At 45.0% G+C, this 13,586-nt stretch overlaps 1 protein-coding gene across 1 annotated transcript in view; it reads left to right on the top strand.

The window, feature by feature from the left end:
* Window positions 1–13,586, top strand: part of ADCY5 (adenylate cyclase 5) — a 333,999-nt gene that overhangs the window by 315,259 nt on the left and 5,154 nt on the right. The window contains exons 16-19 of the mRNA XM_073305113.2: window positions 6,737–6,763; window positions 7,612–7,744; window positions 10,837–11,100; window positions 11,495–11,699. Coding sequence (XP_073161214.1) covers window positions 6,737–6,763; window positions 7,612–7,744; window positions 10,837–11,100; window positions 11,495–11,699 — 629 coding nt within the window. The remainder of the gene's footprint in view (window positions 1–6,736; window positions 6,764–7,611; window positions 7,745–10,836; window positions 11,101–11,494; window positions 11,700–13,586) is intronic.

Here is a 13,586-nt window from a genome sequence, read left to right as displayed (position 1 = left end):
TTCATTGTCAGTAGTTTTGATGCAATTAATCTCTTTTGGGGGTTTTATTTCCTTCTTTTAGGAGAAAATGTATCCCAAAATAGCTTTGCCTGTTTGAAGAAATAACATAGAAACATAATTTGGAGAAAAAAAGCATTTTATACCCCAAAAGGCATCACATTCTTGGTAAACCTAGCGTTCTGCAAGATTACAGCACTTAAAAGCGTAATTTACATCACTCCGCAATCAAAATGTCAGTAATAAGGTGGAGGAAATCAGCAGTTTTTCCCAGAAAGAAATTTCTGTGCTGCTGTATTCTCATTAAATTATTTTTGTTTCCACTAAAAGCTCCATTAGCAGCTAACACCACAAAGCATAGCACTCCATTTGTGTCTTATGAGAGATGGGTAGTCAGTGTACAACACACAATCTAGAGATGTACCACCACGTCCAGCTGACATAAAAAACACAGCCTCGTGATACTTTTATTTGGACTCCTGGTGTAGTTATATAATTACTGTCTATTCTGCAGGCTTTAGAATACATTCACTCATTAGGAACTATACAGATGTCACTTTGTACTTCTGGGTACAAACCATTCCACCATGCAAGCAACTGAAGACTGATAGTAATGCACTGGAAATCACTAGACATGACTACAATGACACACCAGCATCGTGACACTTGAAGTATAACTAGAAGAGCAAAGCTAGTGTTACGTAAAACTCATCTGCCATGCAGGAGAGAAAATTAACTTCATAGACTCATAGCTTTTAAGACCAAAAGGCATCGTTATGATAATCCAGTCTGACCTCCTGCATAACATAGGCCAGAAAACTTCACCCAGTAATTTTGCATCAAGCCCACAGTTTCTGCTTGAGCTATAAGCATATCTTTTAGAACAACATCCAGTCTTGAGATGGAATGTACATCATGTTCCTAGGTAAGTTGCACCAAGGTAGATTTACTAATTTATTGATTAGCCTCAATTTTGAAATTTTCATTTTAGGTTTATTCTGGATTGGCTAGCTTCAGCTTCCACCCATTGGATCTTGTTATGCCTTTTTCTACTAGACCAGGGGTGGGCAAACTTTTTGGCCCGAGGGCCACATCGGGGTTTCCAAACTGTATGGAGGGCCATGTAAGGAAGGCTGTGCCTCCCCAAACAGCCTGGCATCGCCACTTCCAGCCCCGAATGCCCCCCCTCAGAACCCTGACCCATCCAACCCCCCTGCTTCTTGTCCCCTGACTGCTCCTCCTGGGACCTCACCCCCTATACAACCCCCCGTTTCCCATCCCCTGACACACACACCCAGAATCTCTGCCACATCCAACCTCCCCCTGTCCCCTTAACCACCCCCCTGCTCCCTGTCCCCTGACTGTCCCAACCCCTATCTACACCCCCGCCCTCTGACAGCCCCCCCATGTCTCCCACGCCTATCCAACTGCTCCCTGTCCCCTGACTGCCCCCAAAACCTCCACCCCATCCAACCCCCCGCTCCCCACCTCCTTACCATGCCGCCTGGCCGGAGCCAGCCCTGCTGCCCGAGCTGCTCAACAGGAGTGGTGGGCCAGAGTGCGGCACACTGAGGCACCGGGGGAGGGGCTGGGGGCTAGCCTCCCTGGCTGGGAGCTTAGGGGCCAGGCAGGACGGTCCCGCGGACCGGCTGTGGCCTGCACGCCGTAGTTTGCCCACCTCTGTGCTAGACTAAAGATCCATCTACTATCAGAAATCTCTTCCCCATGTAGGTACTTGTAGACATGATCAAGTGATCTCTTAACCTCCTCTTGGATAAACTAGATTAAGCTTCTTCAGCCTTTCATTATAAGATTTTGAACTGTACTTGTAGCTCTTTGCAGAACACTTTCCATTTATCAACATATTTTTCGAAGTATGGACACCAGAATTGGATGCAGTATTCCAGTAATGGTCTCACTAATGCCGTACGCTAAGGTAAAACCACCTCTGTACTCCCACTTGATATTCCTGTGTTTATTCATGCAAGGATTGCATTTGCTGACTAGCTACAGCATTACACTGGAAGCTCATGTTCAGCTGATTATATGGTGTAACCCCTCAGTCCTTCTCAGAGTCACTGCATACCAAGATTCAGTCCCGCATCTTGTAAGTGTGAACGATGTTCTTTGTTCTTAGATGTACGATCTCACATTCTGCTGTGTGAAAAATGCATGTTCAGGGCTGGTTCAGCAGGACGGTTGTCCTGGGCACCAGCTTTCAGGGGCCATGACTTTTTTTTCCACCTCCTCCACTGGTTGGCTGGCCATTTTTTTGTTTTCTCTGCCGCTTTTGGGGGGCGGGGGGCTGAAATTGTTTGGTTGGCAAAATGCCTAGGGCTGCTCCTACACATGTTGCCCAAAGAAGCGCATCTATCAAACGATCCTGCTTGGTCTGTATTACCTACTTGTTCCCATGATTAATTACCACTCCAACAATTTTTGTGTTATCTGCATACTTCACTTGCAATGACTTAATGTTTTCTGCAGATCATTGCTAAAAATATTGAATAGCATGAGGCCAAGAATAGTCCCTCTGAAAGTCCACTAGAAACACCCCCTCCTTCTTACAATAGGAGTAGTGGAGGCAAACAACCGAACTAATTTTAAGATGGAGCTTGATAAGTTTATTAACAGGATTACTTGATGGTGTTTTCTGCAGTAGCAGGGGACTGGGCTCAGTGACCAAGGAGGTCTCTTCCAGTCCTATGACTTATATTCCTGTGGATAATGATTCCCCATTTACAGTTACTTTTTGTGATCAGTCAGTTAACCAGTTTTTAATCCATCTAATATGGGCTACATTGATTTGGTATAGTGCTTACTCTTTTATCAGAATGTTATGTGAAAAATCACCTTTACAACCCAAACTTTGTAATCGCATCAAAAAACAGCATCAAGTTTGTTTGACATGGCCCATGTTCCATCAAACCATGTTGACTGTCTTTCATTAAACTACCATTTTTTAATTCTTTACCAGTTGCATCCCATATTAGCCTTTCCATGATTTTGCTTGAGACTGATGTCAGACTAACCAGTCTAGTTGCCCAGGTCGTCCCATTTACTTGTTTTAAATAATGGCACAACATTCGCTTTTTTCCATTACTCTGGAGCTCCCCCAGTTTTCCCAGACTTGTTTGTGATGGTTTCTTTTTGTGTCTAGGATTGTGAGTCACCTGATTATCCCCCTTCCTCAGCCAGAGAGAGACTTGCTGGTGCTAAACTGGGTGTCAGCTCCCTGACACACTCACTCTCTTAGTCACTCGGAGAGTCTCTTCAGGGCTCTGCCATCTTACCTTTGCTTGCAGGTTAACACTTGGTGTACTTCAGTCCCTGAGCTCCTCTTCTGAAGTGTCTCCTGGTGGTGTCCAGCCCATGTCACTGGACACTCACAGTAACTATTCCCAAGGGAACAGTATACACACAGCTTCACTGACCAGGTCCCCAGCTTAAGATCAGGTCCTTTATAACACCACAGCATGGAGATATAGTGAAACAATCATACGTTTATCATCAAAGATTAAGATACTGGGTAAGGTTAATGGAAACAGGAATGGTTACATATGAAATAAAAAGTATAACATGCTCCTTGGTGTCTAAACTTAACTTTAACAGGCTAAAATCCTTGTCTGAAATCACCTAAACCTTTCTTCCAGCATCATCAACCCACATGGCTGGATCCACTGTTCATGGGTCCAAAAGCCCTGTCCTTTGTGTGCCCTCCGTGATGGACCAGGACGTGTCCTTTTCCCTTCCTCTTATTTTCCCCCAAAGTTAGTGATTTTGTCCCCAGCATCAGTAAAACCCTCTAGGGGCAGGTCTACACTGAAAACTTACATAGGCATAGCTATATCTCTCAGGGCTGTGAAAACTCGACAACCCTGAGAGAGAGAAATCTAGAATGCCAACCAAACCTCCAGTGTAGACAGCATCATGCTGACAGACAGATTCTTCTATCAACCTATCTACCTGCCTCTTGGGGAGGTGGATTAACTATAGCGATGGGAGAACCTCTCTACACTGATGTGCTAGTGGAGTGGTTTAAGTGGAGACAAAGCCTGTTTTTTCTCTGGTGCCTGTTGCCTTCATGCTGACTTCACATGTCTCTGTTCTTTATTAGCATTCAGTTCTAATCAGTGAAGAGAGGCCTGTTGTGAAACAATACAAGGCTTTATTTATATGTAAATTAGCTAGCTATCCAAACACCCCTGTGCTGAGAGAGAACCTGTCCCTGCTGGTGACTCATACCTTTGATACATACGCTCAGGATATATTTTCTGTACATAACTTTTTAAATATCATCAGTACATACATTTCACATTGATATTAATGACACCACTTTTCATTTGATACCTAACAAGACACTATGTGGGAATAATTTACTGCAAAAGCAGTGTGTTAGGTGTAGTGAGTTTGTCAGGCCTATTAGGAGTTGCTGACACAGATCAGTGAAGCCTTGGCCAGCAGGCACCAATGGGCCTCTGTGCCACATTGTTACAAACTAATAGGGATGACTGAGTGAGCTTGGCCAAATCTTTCAATACTTACTGAATGCCAGTGTTCCTGAGAACCCCAGCCGTCAGGCCGACCAAGCACTTACATGTATATATTGCACCCATATAATACATGCCTTCTTGCTGAATCTTTTGTCAAAGGATATTCCTGAAATCTCAAGCTCAGGTAAGGAAGTCTCCCCATGTGGTCATCTCCCCCCCACACCCCACTTAACTCATCCTACTTTGCTATGCCAATCCTCTATTAGTACGAGGTTCTTAAGTCACCTTATGCCTGTGATGTGAATTAGAGCAGCTGAAGAGCTACTTTCACTTACACCCGGGGCAGGTATTGCAGGATCTGGGAGTCACACAACGAGCACCCTGATGGCCTCTTCCGTCTCTCACCACGACTATCCTGTGTCAGGTAGATCCTCGCCACAGGGGAGAATCGACCCCCATATATATCCACTGCCCTCAGCTGGGAAATACACTAACCTGGTTGAATAGTACATTTTTCTGCTGTTCCAATCGGTGCAAACGCTGTAAAATATTCCTGCCACAAAACATGAGTCTCCCTCAACCTATTAATAGAAAGAAATCATTTGCGGCAGCAGGCTTTTTTGTTCACCAAGGCTTTATTATAAATCACAGTTTCCCTATCCCTATGATTTACAGCCAAGGTTAGTGCCTACAGTTTAGATCAGGCATTCAGCAATCTCCAAAGCTCCTGAATTGTGTACGCTGATACATACAGCCTGGACCCTGTGTATTGCTGGTGTAGCAGAGTAAAGTGGCTAAGAAGTCTGTTATGAATAGTGTGCAAGATAAAGATGTATTTATAAATCAAAATGAGAGGGATCCCTGGTCTCAATACAGCAGAAAATCTTCTGTAAGAAATAAGATTAGGGAACCAAATGTTTTTTCACTATGCTTCTTGGGTTTTGGTGGATTCTATCTCTAATTCTACAGCGATAAGTCAAATAGTCTTCTTAGTTCACGTCTACACTTAAAAGTTAGGTTGAACCAGCTACGTCACTCAAGGGTGTGAAAAATCCACACCCCTGAGCGATACATTTGACAATCTAATCCCTGGTGGGAAGAATTCTTCTGCCGACATAGCTACTGCCTGTCAGGGAGGTTGATTAACTACAGTGATGGGAGAACATCTGTTGTTGTAGCAAGTGTCTACACTGAAGCGTTTGATAGTGGTTTAAGTGTAGACATAGCTTTAGTCTCAGTATAACAAAAATTGCACAATAGTTTAGCACAAAGTATTCAGGGATATTGTAAGGTCTCAGGGTAAGGTTATGTCCTCTGATTTGCCTGTAAAGCACAATGCACACCAGTGGCACCATAATAATAATCATTGATTTATTTCTGTGTAAACAGTTAAAAAAGAAAAGACACTTATATAGGGTGCTCGACACTGAACACTCAATTCATACTACAGCCTAGCCCCAGCAACATGAAACAAACAATCAGACAGGAACTTGCGAGGCAGCTACTCTCAAAAAAGTGCCTTGCCACCCCTTCTTTGTAAGAGGAGCATACCCTCCGCCCTCTCCCACAACTCTGTTAAATGAATGTCTCTTGCAGCATACCCAGCACAGTACTAGTAATGCAAACTGGTATCTAAAGTGACCCTTAAAGTTTACTTCAGTGTTTCTCAACCTATTTACCAATGTGGGCCGCATATCCAGCTCTCTCTCTGTTATGTGGGCTACATCCACACAATATATGTACTACCTGTATATGGGCCTGAGGATGTCACATGGGCCACAGCTGTCTGCTGATTGGGCCGCAAGCAGCCTGCGGGCCACAGGTTGAGAACTGCTGGTTTACTTAAAAGAAGTCCCTTTTTAATATTAAAGAATTCATGAATTGGGAAGATGGATCCGGTAGTTCAGAAATGTTCTGAAACATGCACAGGCTTTTGCCAAGTGCCTTCCATTGGATTTTAAATCCTGGATGGTCTTCTGAAAATTAACTTTCCCACTGATCTTTACACATAATGTATGTTTAATTCACACTCTCACTTCAAGAGAAATTAATGTAATAGCATCATTCTTCACCTTTCAATGTAACTACTGGCCAGTAATGAAAGACTGTTTAAAAGGATTGTAGCGCCACTCAGTGTTAAAACTGCAGGACTGTAAAGTCCTCAGTGATGTCAAAAAGACTTTTGTGTTACTCCTGAAGAGATCAAACCAAAATATTCACCTTAAATATGTCTGATTTTTTTCCAGTGAGTTCTCTAATGCAACATCAACATGGTGAGTTTCTTTTTTTCACATTTCATGTCCAAAATTGCCTTTTAAAATGTTCACAAAAATGTAGTAGCATCATGTTTGAGTCACAGATAGCAAGGCTTCTGCTAGTTCTTGTCATTGCTCCTATGAGCTGGCACAATAAAGTATAGATACTTCAAAGGTGCTGAATAGTGACCAGGCATGTATGCTTGTTCTTGGAGTGTATTCTGAAAGGTATGATGCCAACTAGCTACTGGTCCAGATTGTAGATTTTGTTTTTTAAAAAAGATTGAAGGTCTTACTTTAATAAATGTTTTCATAATTTTAAATTCAAAAGGGGATTTTGGGGGCGGGGGGAAAGAGATTTTAAAATTTCCATAAAGTGTAACTTTTGAATAATTGTAAATGAAAGAGAGAGAGGGAGAGATTAGCTATTAACCACACACACCTTGAAACTAAGCAGTCTAGTTTCACTGTCCAAGCCTAATGGGGAAGGGAAAAAAGCATAAATGGTGCTAAGTAAACAAGATTTTTAAAGTTATTTCAGTTTTACCGAGTATAGTGTTGTGTTAGTGGCTTTTTAGAAATGGCTTTTATATTGACAATGTCCCTTTAAGAAGTTTAATCTAATCTCCAGTTTCAGATGTCATATTTGAAACCAATTATCAACTGCAAAGGTTGCAAGCAACCACAAGTATTGTTCAAATGGCGAGTCAGGAAAATTCCCTCAACTGCTCTTGCAAAACAAACATTAGGTTGCACAATCGTGCCTTCAAGAGAGAGATGGAGCTTACAGTTACAGCTATGTTCTTCCTGGTCAGGAGCAGAGGGCTGAGAATATTCACAGGCTTCTGTCTTCTCCTTGACTCTAGCTCCCAGAAAGTGTCGAGAGTGGCACTGAAGATTGTGACCCCTATCGTCATAACTGTTTTTGTCCTGGCATTATATCTGCATGCCCAGCAGGTGGAATCCACAGCAAGGCTCGACTTCCTTTGGAAACTGCAGGTGGGTGGGTGCTATATGTGTTTGCATAATGCATTGAAGTTGTGTTTCATAATGCAAAACTATTGCCCTACAGTGATGGACAGTGTGATCAAATGCCCATGAATTAGAGCTGGACATTGCCTACAATCCGACAGACCAATAGTGCTCTTCACTTCTGTGGCATCTTTCATTCAAGGGTCTTAAAGCACTTGATGTGCCTTATCTACAGGGATTCTATGTTGCTTAATTTATTGGGGTAAGCGTTATCCCCATTTTACAGCTGGCTAAACTGAGGCGTAGGCAGGTTAGACCACTTGCCAAAGGTCACATAGCAAGGCACCATTTGTTTTCTTTAACCATGCTGCTGAATTCTGAAATCAGAGGCAGGCAGCAGAAAAAGTCTGTACAGCTTTCAGAAGTTATCAGACATCTCTGCTTCTTTTGGACCTTGATCTCTATGTAAACAAATATAGAAACCACCTCTGAAATCTAAGCAGAAACCAAGTTGGGTAGGCTTTAGTTTGCAGCTTTCAGAGATATGGTTATCGGAGTTTGGGTATATTAACATATTTAGATCCTATGAATGTTTTGTGGCTTAATTTTTTAAAAAGGCTGGGCAATTTGACAATCCCTAATAACACAGCTGGGCCAGCCAGGATAATAACCAAGGTAAATCCATCAGGGTACAAGATGAATGAATGTTTGAAGGACTCACAGTGGAGTTTTCAACTTCGCTCTCACATAAAGCACTGGAGCTGGCTAGATGCTTTATAGTTTTTTCCCTTTTTCAGTCAAATCCTGGCTGTTAGTGGACTCCTGATACCAGACTAAATGGATTAATATTCACATAGCAAGATATCACACTAATAATAATAGGATATTTACATAATGCCACATACAGCTTCAAACTTCTGTACAAGCGTTAACTAATTAGTGCTCCCTTGGCATGTAGGTAAATATTGTTACCTCAAGTTTATAAATGAGGAAACAAAAGAGAGGTGAGGGGACGTGCCCATGGCTGCTCCACGATTCAGAACAGAGCCAAGTTTAGTATTCAGAGTTCCCATCCTGTGCTCAGTCCTTCGATAGTGTTGCTTCTCCAGATGGATCTAAGCATTTTCCATGCAGGAAAGCAGACCTAATTGGCCCTTGTAGATTCCATGTTCCTGTTTTTCGCGTCAGACCTGGAAATATCACATTCCAGAAGTGGCCTTATTTGTATAAATCAGGTTCACAGTGTCAGGAAGCTATCACTGAAGTCCTGGTTTCCAGAGGAGTGAAAGCGCACACTACCTGGGACAGCTGTTTGATGTTGCTGTGAGGAGGGCAGTTCAGTGGTTATTGTGTATTAGCCACACAGTTCACACTTACTGCCTGTACAGATTTCCTTCCTTCCTTCCTTTTGTTTTGTGGTTTTTCAGGGGGGTGGGGAGGGAAGACAGCGATTACCAGATGGTAGTGACGGAAGAGGCACAATGTATGCCGGACTGATGCATTCTCACAGGAGCATCTCCAGTGAAATCAGTGGAGTTCACTGACTGCAAAGCTGGTACTAATTAGGTTTACAAGGAGAACTCAGAAGGATTATCCGTGAAGTCTGAGTCACATAGTGAGCTTATACCAGGGGTCTCAAACACATGGCCTGCGGGCCATATGCGGCCCGCAGGGTTATTTTCTGCAGCCCGCCAGCTCCCTGCGGCACCCCCGCCTACCTAGCATTTACCTAAAGCGGCTCCAGCTCGGGGCGCACCGGGGGCAGGGAAGGCTTCCTCTCTGCCTGCCTGCCCTGCCCCTGTGCCACTCCAGGAAGCGACCAGGACCTGGGGGCCCAGGGGTCTGTGTGTTGCCCTGGCCGCTCCTCCAGGTACCTCCCCCGAAGCTCCCATTGGCTGCGGTTCCCCATTCCCAGCCAATGGGAGCTGCAGGGGAGACACACTGCCCCGCCCCCCCCACCCCCCCCCCGTGCCTGGCCGCTTCCTGGAGCAGCACATCAGCAGGACAGGCAGGCAGGGAGCCAACCCCTCCTGCACCCTGACCCCCTGCCCTGAGCCCCCTAGCACACCCCGCACACCTCCTGCACCCCAACCCCCTGCCCTGAGCCCCCTGCTGCACTCCACACCCCTGCTGCATCCCGACTCCCTGCCCTAAGCCCCCTGCTGCACTTCACACCCCTCCTGCATCCCGACTCCCTGCCCTAAGCCCCCTGCTGCACCCCAACCCCCTGCCCTGAGCCCCTGACGCACCCCACCTGCCTCCTGCACCCTAACCCCCTGCCCTGAGCCCCCTGCCACACCCTGCACCCCCTGGGAGGGGCGGGGCCTCACAGAAGGGGTGGAGTGGGAGCGGGGCCGGGGCAGCGGGGTGTGGTGGTCAGTGGTGCGGCCCTCAGGCTAATGTACTAGTCCTCATGTGGCCTTCATGGTCATCTGAGTTTGAGACCCCTGGCTTATTCTCTTATTTTATTGTGTCCTCCTCATCCTATGAAAGTACATCCATCCAATAGGTTCCATTTCATCTAAATCCTAAAATCCATGCACGCTAGGCCAATGTTCAGAATCTAACACCCCTCCACAACCCCTTCCAACTCAACCTCCCATCCACTCAAACATATTCCTCCTCCCCTTCTGAAAATACCTGGGAAAGCAGATAGACTTTGCAGACTGACCTGAAGGTCATCTATTCCAGACTCTGGCAGGTCAGCGCAGAGTGGGCTGGGGATTGCACTCCAATGGTGAAGATCTCCCTTATAATACAGGAACTCTGAACAGGTTCACTGAGAGAGCTATAGACTAGCTTGATTTTGTGTAAGCTCAATTGTAATTACATTTCATGAGCATCCATATGTATTAGCAAACCTCATGCAAACTGAGTTTCCTGGGACAAAGGGTACAATCCTGTGAGGTGCTGATTCTACCTCGGCCCTATTGAAATGATCTCCTCGTGGGAGCTGAGCAGGCTCAGAAACAGGGCAAATGTTTACATCAAGTATGGCCATGTTTCTGAAGTGCATTAATATTCTGCTCTCTGGTTCTGTGAGCTCACTTTCAGTTCTCTCTCCTCCCAAGTAGCAACTAGAATGGCCAGCATGATTCTCTTTCTCTTTTCTCAACTAGGCCACTGAAGAGAAAGAGGAAATGGAGGAGCTGCAGGCGTACAATAGACGCCTCCTCCACAACATCTTGCCAAAGGACGTGGCAGCCCATTTCCTGGCACAAGAGCGGCGAAACGATGAGCTGTATTACCAGTCCTGTGAGTGCGTGGCTGTCATGTTTGCCTCCATCAGCAACTTCTCGGAGTTCTACGTGGAGTTAGAGGCAAACAACGAAGGGGTGGAATGTCTGAGGCTCCTCAATGAAATTATTGCAGACTTTGATGAAGTGAGTGAGAGACCGTTAATCTTGCTAGTTCTACTGACAGAGCAAACAGAATCAGTTCAACGCTTCCCTCATGAGAAGGAAGTCAAGCAGCAATGGGACCAGTCCAGTCCTCATCACACACATTCTCAGTCTTTAACCTGTTTTAGTTTAAGGTCACTTTCTTTTCCTTACCCTCTTCTGCAGCAACAAATAATTGTCCTTCCTTTGTGTATTACATATTGTTACCTGGCTGGAGATCCATGGACTCTGACCACAGAGTCACGGACACGCTTGATACAATTTTTCATAGTGGATGTGCCATGCCATACTTCGTTGCTGTAAGGATGAGTTAAACAGCATGTATTAGTGTGCATCAAGTCTTATTCTGTAACTTTGGTCTCTTTCTGTGAAACAGATAATAAGTGAGGATCAATTCCGGCAGCTGGAGAAGATCAAAACCATTGGCAGTACGTACATGGCTGCTTCAGGCCTCAATGACTCCACTTATGACAAGGTGGGAAAAACACACATCAAAGCTCTGGCTGACTTTGCCATGAAGTTAATGGACCAAATGAAGTACATTAATGAGCATTCGTTCAACAACTTCCAGATGAAAATAGGTAACATATTTGGATTGAGGTTACAGAATTAATTTTTATTGATGTTCATTCCAACCTGGCCACTTCATCTAGAGTTAAAAGTGCAGCTTAATTTATATTTAAAAGCTACAAGTTCGCTGGTTCCAGTGAATCCGGCCTGTTGGGACAGAGAACTAGTTATGATGCTTTTCTTTGGTGAGTCTGTCCAGTTCTTTGAGGACAAGTGTTCACTTACGGAAACCACCACTAGGATTGGCACTAGTAGGGAAGTGATGTTGGCTGCAGCAAGGCCAAAGATTGAACAGTCACAGAGGCTCGTACTGTGTGAAGGTTGAGGCACGCTGGCATCTGGGCAGGACTGGGAATCTTTCATTGTTACTGCCCCGGTACACCTGCTATGTGGACATAGACTTCAGTCTCAAGGCCTGTCATTCTATCACCTGACCTGCACATTAAATTTCCTTTTAAAAATAGCGGAAGACATGAGAAGGAAAAGAATGTGACAACCCCCTAAGGTGATATTTAGGCTAAGGAAATCATCAGGACTCTGTATTATCACATAGAAGACCCCGTTTTTCCCCGTGGCATATACTTCTCCCAATCTACCCACAGCTTTAAAAAACAACATACTGCACAGCTGGAAGGTTTTATGGGTTATTTCTGGATTTAAAAAGGGAAATGCCTAGCCTTGGAACATTCATATATGTGCCTGATGAACAGCCTGCTCCCATGACTCCTGGGTGATCATAGAATATCAGGTTTGGAAGGGACCTCAGGAGGTCATCTAGTCCAACCCCCTGCTCAAAGCAGGACCAATCCCCAATTAAATCATCCCAGCCAGGGATTTGTCAAGCCTGACCTTAAAAACTTCTAAGGAAGGAGATTCTACCACCTCCCTAGGTAACGCATTCCAGTGTTTCACCACCCTCCTAGTGAAAAAGTTTTTCCTAATATCCAACCTAAACCTCCCCCACTGCAACTTGAGACCATTACTTCTTGTCCTGTCCTCCTCTACCACTGAGAATAGTCTAGAACCATTCTCTCTGGAACCACCTCTCAGGTAGTTGAAAGCAGCTATCAAATCCCCGCTCATTCTTCTCTTCTGCAGACTAAACAATCCCAGTTCCCTCAGCCTCTCCTCATAAGTCATGTGTTCCAGACCCCTAATCATTTTTGTTGCCCTTCGCTGGACTCTCTCCAATTTATCCACATCCTTCTTGTAGTGTGGGGCCCAAAACTGGACACAGTACTCCAGATGAGGCCTCACCAATGTCGAATAGAGGGGAACGATCACGTCCCTCGATCTGCTGGCTATGCCCCTACTTATACAACCCAAAATACCATTGGCCTTCTTGGCAACAAGGGCACACTGCTGACTCATATCCAGCTTCTCGTCCACTGTCAGCCCTAGGTCCTTTTCCGCAGAACTGCTGCCTAGCCATTCGGTCCCTAGTCTGTAGCTGTGCATTGGGTTCTTCAGTCCTAAGTGCAGGACCCTGCACTTATCCTTATTGAACCTCATCAGATTTCTTTTGGCCCAATCCTCCAATTTGTCTAGGTCCCTCTGTGTCCTATCCCTGCCCTCCAGCGTATCTACCACTCCTCCCAGTTTAGTATCATCCGCAAATTTGCTGAGAGTGCAATCCACACCATCCTCCAGATCATTTATGAAGATATTGAACAAAACCAGCCCCAGGACCGACCCCTGGGGCACTCCACTTACACCGGCTGCCAACTAGACATGGAGCCATTGATCACTACGCGTTGAGCCCGACAATCTAGCCAACTTTCTACCCACATTATAGTGCATTCATCCAGCCCATACTTCTTTAACTTGCTGACAAGAATACTGTGGGAGACAGTGTCAAAAGCTTTGCTAAAGTCAAGAAACAATACATCCACTGCTTT

Source organism: Lepidochelys kempii, chromosome 11, assembly GCF_965140285.1.
Source record: "Lepidochelys kempii isolate rLepKem1 chromosome 11, rLepKem1.hap1, whole genome shotgun sequence".
Classification (NCBI taxonomy): domain Eukaryota; kingdom Metazoa; phylum Chordata; order Testudines; family Cheloniidae; genus Lepidochelys; species Lepidochelys kempii.
Note: the sequence above shows the minus strand (reverse complement) of the source record. Positions and strands in the feature narration are given on the sequence as shown.